At 38.2% G+C, this 12584-nt stretch overlaps 1 protein-coding gene across 1 annotated transcript; it reads right to left on the bottom strand.

The window, feature by feature from the left end:
* Nucleotides 1-4890: 4890 nt before the first annotated feature.
* On the bottom strand, nucleotides 4891-12359 carry KRT40 (keratin 40). The gene is made up of 7 exons (XM_020997574.1): nucleotides 11877-12359; nucleotides 10828-10910; nucleotides 10147-10303; nucleotides 9018-9179; nucleotides 8786-8911; nucleotides 6572-6792; nucleotides 4891-5353 (listed from the first exon to the last, which is right to left on the bottom strand). Exons 1-7 carry the CDS (start codon nucleotides 12321-12323, stop codon nucleotides 5254-5256), a joined length of 1296 nt encoding a protein of 431 aa, XP_020853233.1. The 5' UTR covers nucleotides 12324-12359; the 3' UTR covers nucleotides 4891-5253.
* Between the last annotated feature and the right edge of the window lie 225 nt (nucleotides 12360-12584).

Raw genomic sequence — 12584 nt, forward strand, 5'->3', positions numbered from 1 at the left:
GACCAGGAAAACAGATTGAGGAGGGATAATTTAAGAATTATTGGACAGCCTGAAAGCTAAGATCAAAGAAAGAGCTTAGACATCACATTTCAAGAAATTGTCAAGGAAAACTGCCCCAATACCCTAGCACCATAGGAGAAAATAGAAATTGAAAAAAAAAATCTAGTGATCATGACCTGAAGGAGGTCTCAAAATGAAAGCTCTTAGGAATATTAGAGGCAAATACCACAGCTCCACGGTCAAAGAAAAAATACTTCAAAGTAGTCAGAAAAAAACTGTATCAAACATCATTCAGATATCACAGTCAGGATCACCCAAGATTTAGCAGCCACCATGCTAAAGGAATGGAGGGATGGTAATATAACATTCTGGAAAGCAAAAGAACTAGGATTACAACCAAGAATACCTATCCAGCAAAACTGAATGTAATCCTTCAGATGGAGGAAAAGGATATTTAATGAAATAGAGGACTTTCAAGAATTCCTAATGAAAAGATCAGAGCTGAATAAAAAATTTGACTTCCAAATGCAAGCCTCAAGAGAAGTATAAAAAGGTAAACATGAAAGAGAAATCATAAAGAACTCAATAAAGTTAAATTGTTTATATTACTGTATGAAAACATGATACATGTAACCCCTAGGAAATTTATCAGAGTACTTAGAAGAACTTATTATGTTGGAATGATCTAAAAACATGAAGGAGTGAGAAACAATATATTGGGAAAAGGGGGGGGAAGAAGAGGAAGAATGAGGAAAATCATATCATATAAAAGAGGCACATGAGGAAGGTAGCCTCACAATACCAGATTTCAAAGTCGATCACAAAGCAGTAATCATGAAAACAATGTGGCACTGGCTAAGAAATAGAGTGGTCGATTAATGGAATGATTAGGTACACAGTACACTGTAGTGAGTGACCATAGCAATCTAGTGTTTGATAAACCAAAAGATCTAAGTTTTTGTGAAATAACTCACTATTCGATAAAAATTTCCAGGAAAACTGGAAAGCATTTTGAAAGAAACTAAATATAGACCAACATCTTTAATCATATGCCAGAATAAGGTCAGCATGGATAAATGATTTAAACAGAAAGGGTGTAAATAAATTAGAGGATCATGAAAAAATTTACCTGTCAGATCTTTGAATAAGGGAAGAGTTTATGGCCAAACAAGAGATAGAGAGGATCACAGGAAGTAAAATGGATATTTTTGATTATACAAAATTAAAAAGGGTTTCACAAACAAAACTAATGCAGTCAAGAATTAGAAGAAAAGCAGAATACTGGGAAAATTGTTTTACAGCAAGTTTCTCTGAGAAAGTCCTCTTTTCTCAAATGTATAGAAAATTAAGCAAAATTTATATAAAAAAGATAAGAACTATTTCCCAATTGAAAATTGGTCAAAGGAGTACAATCCTTCAGGGGAAAAATGGATATTCAGTAAGATAGAGGACTTTCAAGCATTCTTGATGAAAAGACCAGAGCTGATTAGAAAATTTGACTTTCAGATGCAAGACTCAAGAGAAGCATAAAAAGGTAAACAGCAAAGGGAAATTATAAGGGACTTAATCAGGTTAAACTATTTACCTTCCTACATAGGAAGATGATATTTGTAACTCATAAGACCTTTTTCATTATTAAGGTAGTTGGAAGGAGTATATATAGACAGAGGGCACTGATGTGCATTCAGTATGGAGGGATGATATCTAAAAAATAAATTAAAGGGTGAGAGAAAAATGCACTGGGAGAAAGAGAAAGGGAGAGGTAGAATGGGGTAAACTATCTCACATAAAAGAGGCAAGAAAAAGCTTTTACAGTGGAGGGAAAGAGGCAGGGAGGTAAGAGGAAGTGAGTGAACCTTACTCTCATCAGAACTAGCTAAAAGAGGGAACAACATGCACACACAATTATTGGGTATAGAAATCTATCTTACCTTATGGGAAAGTAGGAGGGGAAGGGGATAAGAAAAGGGGGAGTGATAGAAGAAAGAGTGGTTTGGGGGAAAGGGTAGTCAGAAGCAAAACATTTTTGAGGAGGGACAGGGTGAAAGAGGAGAGAGAATGGAATAAATGGGGTGGGGGAGGAAATAGGATGGAGGGAAATACAGTTAGCAATAGTAACTGTGAAAAAAATTTTTGAAGCAAATTTCTCTGATAAATGCCTCATTTCTCAAATATGTAGAGAACTGAGTCAAATTTAAAAAAAATGAGCCATTCTCCAATTGATAAATGATCAAAAGATATGAACAATTTTCAGATGAAGTAATCAAAGCTATCTATAGCCATATAAAATATTCTAATTCACTATTGATTGGAGAAATGTAATTTCTGAATTAAAACAATTGTAAAACAAATTCAAATTAAAGCATACCTATTAGATTGTCTAATAGGACAGAAAAGGTAAATGACCAATGTTGGAGGGGATGTGGGAAAAATGAGACATTAATGTACTGTTGGTGGAGTTGTAAAGTGATTGAACTATTCTGTAAAGCAATTTGAAACTATGGCCAAAGGGCTATAAAACCAGGCATATCCTTTGACTTAGCAATGCCATTATTAGGTCTGTATTTCAAAAGAGATAAAACCAAAAAGTAAAAAAAAACTGTATTTATGAAAATATTTATATCAGCTCTTTTCTGGGGGTAAAGAATTAGAAATTGAGGAGATGCCCATCAGTTGGGAAATGGTTTAACAAGTTGTGGTATGTGATTATGACGGAATATTATTCTTCTCTAAGAAATAATGAACAGGAGGCTCTCAGAAAAACCTGGAAAGATGTGAATGGACTGATGCAAAGTGAAATGTACTGTGTACAAAGTAATGACAATATTGTAAGATGATCAGCTGTGAATGACTTCTGTATTCTCAAAAATACATGGACCCAAGAAAACTGTGAAGAACTTATGATGAAAAATGCTATCCATCCCCAGAGAAAGAAATGATGGTGTCTGAACACAGATTGAATCATACTTTTTTTAAACTTTATTTTTCTTGAGTTTTTTTTTTGTCTGTTTTCTTTTATAACATGACTATTATGGATGTGTTTTGCATGACTACACATGTATAACCCATATCAAATTGCTTGCCTTCTTAATGGGATGGGGGTGGAAAAAGAGGAAGGGAGAGAACTTGGAACTCAAAGTTTTAAAAACAAATATTTTTATATGTAACTGGGGAAAAATTAAATACTTAATAAATAAAAAAAGAAAATTGGTCAAAGGATATCAACAGGCAGTTTTCAGAAGAATAAATCAAAGCTATCAATAGTCACATGAAAAAATGCTATAAACCACTATTGATTAGAGCAGGGGTGGGAAACCTGTGACCTCAAGGCCACACATGGTCCTCTAGGTCCTCAAGTGTGGCCCTTTGACTGAATTCAAACTTCATAGAACAAATCCTAGGTCACATTTTATTCATTAATCCATTCATTTTACATTGTGATATTATTTCAAGTCTTTCAAAAGGCATACTATTTATTATTCAAATCATAAAACTAATATGATTGATAATGGTAATTTTTTCCTTCATTTTGGCTTTAAGCACTAGAGTCATCGATGGAATACTTTTTTAAAAAAGACTCTATTTTACTGTTTAGTTCTCCAGCTGTAAAAAAGAACCCAAAACTCAAGGCTTAGTAATGTTTTGCTAGTAGAAAATTCCTACCCATCAGGGAATGAGATGTTCAGAGGTAACACAAACTACTGGCAATGTAACACCAAGCCCTGCCCCTAGAGTCTGGGATGGCTCCTAAGAGGGGAGGAATCATATGTTTCACTGAACAAATGGCCATATCCAATATGGTCAATGTCGGCAGCTGCAAGTAGCTATTCATGACTGAAACTCATTCAGAAGATCAGAGGGAACAGGTTACCTTCAAATGCTAGGATTCAGAAAGGTATTAATATGTTGACCATGACAAGAGAGTTCCAATCTTGAAGTCAAGAAGACCTGAATTGAAGTCCTGTCTCTTTGACATATACAAGCTATATGATCATGGGCAAATCACTTGTCATCTCAGTGCTCCTGGAGACTCTCTAAGATTATAAGTTATAGATGAGTTACTAATCTATACCAACAGAGGTATTTTCCACACCAAGAGTTTCTTATATTCATTAAATCATAAATCTGGACGTCTAGCTCCCGTTCTGAAATCTAGTGTTGCTTCTCTACATCAAGCTGATCTCCTCAAAATAATTATTATGTGTCTGGACTCAGGAAGGTTAATGGGGTTGGAAAATAAGAGGGAGATAGAGAGAGAGAGAGAGAGAGAGAGAGAGAGAGAGAGAGAGAGAGAGAAAGAGAGACAGAGAGAGACAGAGACAGAGAGACAGAGACAGAAAGACATCAACAGAGAGACAGAGAGAGACAGAGAGACAGGAAGAGAGACAGAGAGAGGGAGACAGATGGAGACAGTCAGAGAGATGCAGAAAGAAAAAAGAGACAGAGAGACAGTCAGACATAGAGACAGAGAGAAAGAAAGATATAGAGACAGAGAAAGAAAGGGAGAGAAGGAGAAAGGAAAGGAAAGAGACAGAGAGAGAGAGAAAGACAGAGACAGAGAGATACAAAAAAAGAGGGAAGCAGAAAGGTACACAGAAAAATAGACAGACAGAGAGACAAAGACAGAGATAAAATCATGCACACACACACACACACACACACACACACACACACACACACACATAAGGAATGCTATCTCTCCAGTAGAATGTTAACTCCTCGAGGACGAGACTGGTTCATTTTTGTCTCTGTGCAATACCTATCAAAGTGCCTTGGGCATAGAGTAGACTCTAAGTATATGCTTATTCTTGAATTTTTCTCTCCTGTTTGCTCTCATTCAGAAAGGGCATTCTCAATCATTTAGTAAATCATATGTTTTGAAATCTGGGCAGACATTTGGAAAATTCACCTGAGACCCAATGACACTTTACAAAAATACCCATGAGGATAACACTCACTTGAATGAACAACACCAAAAACTGCATTAACTATGTCAAGGAAATGTAATGTTTTTTTTTCTTTTTTGAAAATTAACAAGAGAGTCAAAGAACACATGAAAGTCATTAAATGGAGAATACACAAAAACTATAAATGTGCAGAAGATTCTTGGAGGGTAATCAGTGGTATGGGCTTTGTAGCCCTTAAGAGAAGGAGTTAGTGCTTTGAAGTCCATGGATCAAACCCAGTTTCTTGTTTCAGTGGTTTGAACCAAACTGTTTGCTTCCTTGATGAAACATGTCGGTATTGGGCTACTCAGACTCGGCATCCTTCGACTGTACAAATCAAGCAGGCTGTGCAGGGTCCACAGGTATTTCCAGAGGTAGAGGAGGAGGAACATGGATTGCAGGGAAGTCTGGAGACAAATGATTTTAAATTATATTTAAAGGGAAGGAGTTCAGTGGAAATTTGCATAAATGGAAATAAACACATAAATGAGAAATATGGTATTGAATTTCACCTTAGAAATTTTAGGCATAGAAAATACATTTAGAATAAGAGTTGGTTTGAAAATATCCTTTGACTCAGTGATGCCACTACTGGATTTATACTGGAGAGAGTACTGGGCCCTGGAATCAGAAGGACCTGAATTCAAATGTGGCCTCAGACACTCACTAGTCATGTGACCCTAGGCAAGTTACTTAACCGTGTTTGCCTCAGTTTCTCATCTGTAAAATGAGCTGGAGAAGGAAATGGGAAATCACTCCAGCATCTATCTTTTCCAAGAAAACCTACATGGAGTCATGAAGACAGGACTGAAACAGCTCAACAACAACAGCAGCAACAAAGCTCAGGGACAGCCACAAAACATCTACATGTACAAACATATTCACAGAAGCACTATTTGTGATAACAGAAAGCTGAGACAACACATATGCTCAGCAACTGGGGAAAAGTGAAGCAAATTGTGACATGAGAATTTAGTGGAATATTGCTGTTCGGTAAAGAAGAACGTATATGGAGAATTCAGGAAAAGAAAATATGGGAAGACCTGAAAGAAGTGATTAAAAACAAAGAAAACAGAGAGAACAATATACAACATTGTAAATGAATGCAACACAAAGAGGCAGCAAAATTCAGACTAAAGGCAGTGGATAATGTTAGTGCCATGCTATCAAAGCACATTCTTCCTGTCTGTTAATCAATTACAAAGGTGGGATGTTTCCTGTAAAATCAATAACAATCACAACATTGGGGGTTTTGTTTAAAAATTTTTGGCTTGTATTTGTATCCCCAGTTCTTAGAATAGTGCCTGACAAATATGCTCCTAGCAAATGCTTTATATATCTCCACTCTCTTCAATTTCTCTGTCTGTGTCTGTCTCTATTTTCTCCCTCTCTGTCTCCATCTCTCTTTCCCTTATCTATCTATCTATCTATCTATCTATCTATCTATCTATCTATCTATCTCTATGTCTATAGATAGATGTCCTATGAGACAGCCAGGAAGTTTCTCCCCATGGATGTGGGTAAACGGACAGTCTGAGAGCAAGGCTCTTTTGGCAGGATTCACGTCTTTCAATCCCATTGTTATTATTCAGAGACTGGCATCCTGCTGATCTGATTACACCTACTTGCAGTCTTCACTCTCCAGCAGACTCCGGTAGGTGGTGATCTCACACTCAAGCAGTGCCTTCACGTCCAAGAGGACCTGATATTCTTGGTTCTGCCGCTCCAGATCACAGCGTATGTCAGCCAGCTGGGACTCCACATTATCAATCAGGCATTGCATCTGGGCCAGCTGAGTGCTATATTGTGTCTCCGTTTCTGCCTTGGTGCATTCCAGAGATTCTATCTGTAAGGAGAAAGATGTGGTAGAAAAAGTGAGCTAGTTAGCTGAAGTGCCATGTGTCCTGGAATCACCTCCCTGCTTTGGCCTTCAGTTTCCTTTTCTGTAAAATACAGTGATTGGACTAGGTGAATGCTAAGGGACCTTCCGGCTCTGTGATGCTGGGCTTGTAGATTTATAATGGAAATATTCAATATATATATATTGTCTCCCCCTTTATAAACGTGACCTCTTTCAGGGCAGCGACTGTTTTACTTTTCCCTTTGTATTTATAGACCCAACACTTAGTACAGTGTTGTGCACAAAACAGATGCTTAATAAATGCCCTTTTTATTCATTCATTCATTCATACATCCATTCATTGATTCAAGAATCTTTATGTTCTATAGTATATTTGAAACCCGAGAGGTTTTGCTACTTAATATTAACTGATATTTATACAATATTTTAAAGTTTGCGTAGCAGTTTACATGCCTCACCTCATTTAAGTCTCTAATAATCCCGTGAGGCAACACATTTTTACAGATGAAGAAATTGAACCTCAGAGAGGAGGCACTTTCCTCATGGATTATATACCTGATGAGTGTCAGAAATAGGATTCAAACTTAGATCTTCCTGACTCCATGGTCAGTACTGCCTAGTACTCGATTCTTTGGGAGGAAGGCATAAACACTCTCTCTTTTTTTTTTTTAATTACATGACACTCCTGTTTATTCTTTTTCTTCTTTGTGGGAGAGGCCAAATTTAAGTAGTATCATAATACATAAGATTCCCGGGAAAACTTAGAGAGTTTCAAGATTCAAATTCAATCTAACAATTGAGCATATATTTATAAACTCAACAAGGATAAAGCCCTTGCCTTTTTTATAATTTGTATTTTTCTTAGAGCCTAGAATACTTTAAGTCCTCGATCAATGTTTCTTGAATGAATGAACAAAGCACTTACTTTATGCAGAACTCTGCTAGATTCTGAGGAAGATACAAAGTTGAGGTAAGACACGATTTCTACTCTCAAGGAACCTAAAATCTAGTAAAATGAAGAAGTTTTAGAAATTCACTGATGGTGTCCCATCTCTGGAAGGCTTATCCTCCTCATCTCCACTTCCGAACTTTCCTGACTTCCTTCTATCTCTGTTCAAGTTCCACCTTCTGCAAGAAGTCTTGGCAGATTCCTCTTAATACTAGTGGGAGCCTCTAGGTGGTGCCATAGTGCATAGAGTGCTGGGCCTAGACAAGTCAGAAAGACTCATCTTCATGAGATCAAATCCTGTCTCAGATGCTTACTACTTATGTGACCCTGGGCTAGTTGCTTGACCCTATTTGCCTCCGTTTCCTCATCCATAAAATGAGCTGGAGAAGAAAATGGCAAACTACTTCAGTATCTCTGCCAAGAAAAGCCCAAATGGGGTCATGAAGAGTCAGACAGGACTGAACAACAACTTGACATTAGTGTCTTCCCTTTGTTGATTATCTCCAATTTATCCCATATATATCTTGTTTGCATATATTGTTTGCATATTGCATGACTGAACAACAATTAATACTAGTATCTTCCTCTGTTGATTGTCTCCAATTTATGCTGTATGTATCTTATTTGTATGTAGTTGTTTGCATGTTGTCTCTCTTATTAGATTGTAAGCTACTTGAGAGCAGGGATGTCTTTTGTCTTTGTGCCCCAGTGCTTAGTACAGTGTCTGGTACAAAATAGGCACTATTGCATTAGGGATAAGAGTAAAGACAAGAGTAAAATCTGCCAATCTGCCGTAATTCAGTCTTTGACACCAAAATGAAGCTATAGGTTTGGGAATTAGCACCATTGGGTTACTCAGCTCCTTTGATGACTGTCTAATTTCAGGCCTGTTCTGTAGAGTAACCACCCACGCATGTTGTGGAATATGGTTGCTAGGGCCTGCATTGATTTAGGGCCTCTATCAACCTAAGCCATTCCATTGGCCTCATTTGTCCCTCTGCAGGGTATTCATATCTGCATGCCCCATACCAAGCCGTGCTGTGCCTGGAGTTCAATGTCCAGAGCATTTGCTGTCCTCTTCAGCTCAAGAATCTCCGACTGGCAACATTGGAGCTCCTCAGAGCTAGTCAGCTGTTGTTGATTCAATTCCTCTGTCTGAAATACAGGAATGATTTAAGAGGGAGAAAAAATGTAAAGAAGGGAGATGAATATTAAAGCATGTCCTGAAATTTCTGGTTAGTTTCTGGCCTCAAGTACTGACCTGAAGGGTGAACCATTGCTCAACATCTCTGCGGTTATCAGTGACCATGGCTTCATATTGGCACCTCATGTCGTCCAGGACCTTGTTCAGATCAACAGGTGGGGTGGTGTCCAGCTCTATATTGAGTCGGTCCCCAAGCTGTTCCCTCAATAAATTGACTTCCTGAAGTAAAGGAAGTTAGAAAGGTGACAGTGTAGGCAGAGATCATTGGTTTAGCAGCCATCCCATCACACCAGCACTTGTAATTAAAATAGCTGCTTGAGTTACACATGCAGCATGTCTTATTACAACATTCAATTTCCTCTTCCATGGGTTCAGAGATATGTGATTTTCTTTCATACTATATAACAGTAATAATTCCAGATTTTGTTATCTTAATTCCATCAAATAGGATGAGAAAAATGATTCTTTTATAATAATGATAACTCAAATTAATAAAGTACTCAGAAGTTTTTTAAAGCATTCCTTAAACATTATCTCAGTTGATACGCATGACAAAGGTAGAAACTGCTATTATCCTCATTTTATAGATGAGGAAACTGAGACTCAGAGTGTTTACATGGCTTGCTCAGGGCCACACAGCTACAGTTTGTCTGAAGTAGGATTAGAATCTAGGTCTTCTTGATTTCAAGTCCAGAGCAGAAGGTAAAGGCTGGCCTTGAGGTCAGGAAAGATCTGGATTCATATCTTGCCTCTAACACTTGAATGACCATAGACAAGTCATGAAATCTGTCTGAGCCTCCGTTTCCTCATCTATAAAATAGAGATAATAATAGTATCTGTTTCTCAGGATTGCTGTGAGGATCAGATGAGCTACTGTTTGTAAAACACTTGACAAATATTAGAGCCATATGTAAATGCTAGTTACTACAGAGAGAAGTAGCCATGGCAGGTCATTCATTATGTCCCCTCTGTGTCTACACAGGGTGGGTCATTACAGCCACAGAACTGAAATGGCAGAATTCAGCCAGATATTGAAACTGCTTCCCCCATGTTATTCTTGATCAGTTAGTTTCTGCATGTGCTCACCATGCATTTTGTGACATTAAATCCATCGCTTTAGTTTGGCCACTCATTCCACTTGGACTGTCCCTCCTCCTTCTCTCCCTTTCCCCATCCCTCTTCTTACTTCATCATGATTTTTCTTGAGACAGAGCAGATCCTCCTTCAAAGATTCCACGTGTGCCTCTAGGTCACATTTGCATAGGGTCAAATCATCTAAGATTTTTCGGAGGCCACTGATGTCGGCCTCTACTAGCTGGCGAAGAGACAGTTCAGTCTCATACCTTTAATAACAAGAGATAAACTTAATTTCATTTAGTTCTTATTCTTCATGATGTGATCTACTCAAAATCACAAAGGTAAGGGGGCAGAGATAGGACTGAAATTCAGGTCCTCTGACTCCAAATGTAGAATCATGGATGGGTAACTTAGTACATAGATACACAACTAATATGTCAGAGGTAGTATAGGTTCTCCGGACTCCAAGGCTGGCCTTTATCCATGCTGGTTCCCTATACAGGCAGGTAGGTGGTGCAGTGGCTAGAGCTCTGGGTGTGGACAGCCTCAGACATTTCATAGCTTCATGACCCTGGGCAAGTCAATTAACAAAGTCACAAAAAACCCCTTTCTGTTTGCCTGTTTCCTCAACTGTAAAATGGGAATAATAACCCTACCGGAGTGGATTGTTGTGAAGATCAAATGAAATAATATTTATAAAGTATGTAGCACAGTGCCTGGCCCATACTAGGTGTTATAGAAATGCTTATTCCCTCCCTTCCCTTGCCCTATCCCATGCCACCAGACTTACTTTGATTTAAAGTCATCTGCTGCCAATTTGAAGTTGTCAATCTGAACAGTTAACCTCGAATTTTCTGCCTTGGTACACAAGATCTGAAAAACAGGAGATGAAATAGTATCAAGGATTTGAAAGGAATTCAAACATCCATTCCTTTAAAAACCACCAGATATTTGGTACTATGGGGCTATGCGGAAGCTGGGGAGGGATGATGGCTCTTTGAGTGTTTCTTGGGAAGTATTTTAGATAAATCTAGGATTCTATGAACAGAATTTCTTTTTTCTCAGAGGTATAAAATTTACATATCTAGGTATTTTACATTTTTAAAATTATATTTTTTTTCTCAGAGGTATAAGATTTACATACCTAGGATCTCAGAGGTATAAAATTTACAGTCATGGAAAGTAGAGATATTAATTTTAAAAACCCTTTCTAGAAAGAAAATACCAATGTTTTAGTGCTGTTGGGTTATTAGAGACAGTGGGTTTGTATAAATATAGTGAAGTAGTTAAGTAAATGGAATGTTTTCTACTTTCTTAGTTGGTCTCCAAACTCTCAGTTCTTTCTTTTTTGAGAAAAAGAGAATAAAGTGAATTTAAAAACAGAAATAAAAGTGAAGAAATTCTGTTCATAGAATCCTAGATTTCTAGCAGGAATGAGTCTTAAAAGACTATCAAGTCCAACTCTCTCATTTTACAGATGAGCTAACTGAGGCACAGAGGGGTTAATTGATTTGCCAAGGGTCACGTAGCTAGTTAAGTGTCTGAGGTGGGCAATTAACTCAGGTTTTCCTGACTTCAAGTCCAAGATTCTAAGTAGCAACAGCAACAGTATAATTTATATTGTGCTTTAAGCTTTGAAAAGTTCTTTATCATGTTATCTCATTTGATCTTCCATACAATGTACTCATACTATTCCAGATTTCCCTTTTAGGAAATATTTTTATACCTCTCTTCCCCACTATCCTCATCTCTCTCCATTAATAAGGTAGTCCCATCATATATCAACGTATCCAAACAGATTTGGGGCAGGGGGTGGGGAAGAAAAATTGGCCAACCAACCTTTTGTTGGAGATTTTCAATTGTGTTGAAGTAACACTGGTAGTCTGGACACACAAGAGGCACTTCTAGCTCACACTGCTCTCGGATTTTGCACTCCAGATCTGCATTCTCTTGTTCCAGGCCTCGGACCCTGTCCAGATAGCAGGCCAGGCGGTCATTCAGGAATTGCATGGTCTCCTTTTCATTGCTGTTGAAGGCTCCTTCCTCACACCAACCACAGCTACCCACAAAGTAAGGGATGTTATAGCTCCCAGGTATGTAGCAAGTTGCTAGGCGACTTGTGGGCCGACAGGACCTGGTGAGGAAGGTTGGAGTTTGGCATCTGGATGCTACCCCAGTACTGGGGAGGCAGGGAATCTCAGTAGAACAGGTTGAAACAGAGGGACAGTCTGATGCCCCAGAACAGGACTCAGGAGTATCACTTTTGGGGACACATTCGGAAGTCATAGTATCAGAAGGGGAAGGCAAGGATCGGCTGCTAGGCTCAAGGTACCCACACTTGGTCCTTTCCTTCCTCATTGAGATTTTTATATAGCCTCTCCAGGGCTGTTGACAGAATGCTCAGGATGTTTGCTTAAGCCCTGTTTATACTAGTTTCCAAAAGAACATTTCATTAGTCTGTTGTGTATTTACAATTGAAGAGTTCCTTGCCTCATTAAAAAGGTCAAGTTCATGTTGTTTGAATAGGTGCTATCAGAGTGTCCTTGT

This window comes from Phascolarctos cinereus, unplaced genomic scaffold, assembly GCF_003287225.1.
Source record: "Phascolarctos cinereus isolate Bilbo 61053 unplaced genomic scaffold, phaCin_HiC Scaffold_5;HRSCAF=322, whole genome shotgun sequence".
Classification (NCBI taxonomy): Eukaryota; Metazoa; Chordata; class Mammalia; order Diprotodontia; family Phascolarctidae; genus Phascolarctos; species Phascolarctos cinereus.

What these genes read in the sequence shown, in the direction of transcription:
- KRT40 (XM_020997574.1), bottom strand. Translation starts at nt 12,323, where the DNA reads ATGACTTCCGAATGTGTCCCCAAAAGTGATACTCCTGAGTCCTGTTCT. An exon ending in TCAAGAAAAATCATGATGAA is followed by an intron (nt 9,180 to 10,146) that starts GTAAGAAGAGGG and finishes CCTTTACTTCAG; the next exon opens with GAAGTCAATTTATTGAGGGA. An exon ending in CTGGAGAGTGAAGACTGCAA is followed by an intron (nt 5,354 to 6,571) that starts GTAGGTGTAATC and finishes ATTTGTCTCCAG; the next exon opens with ACTTCCCTGCAATCCATGTT.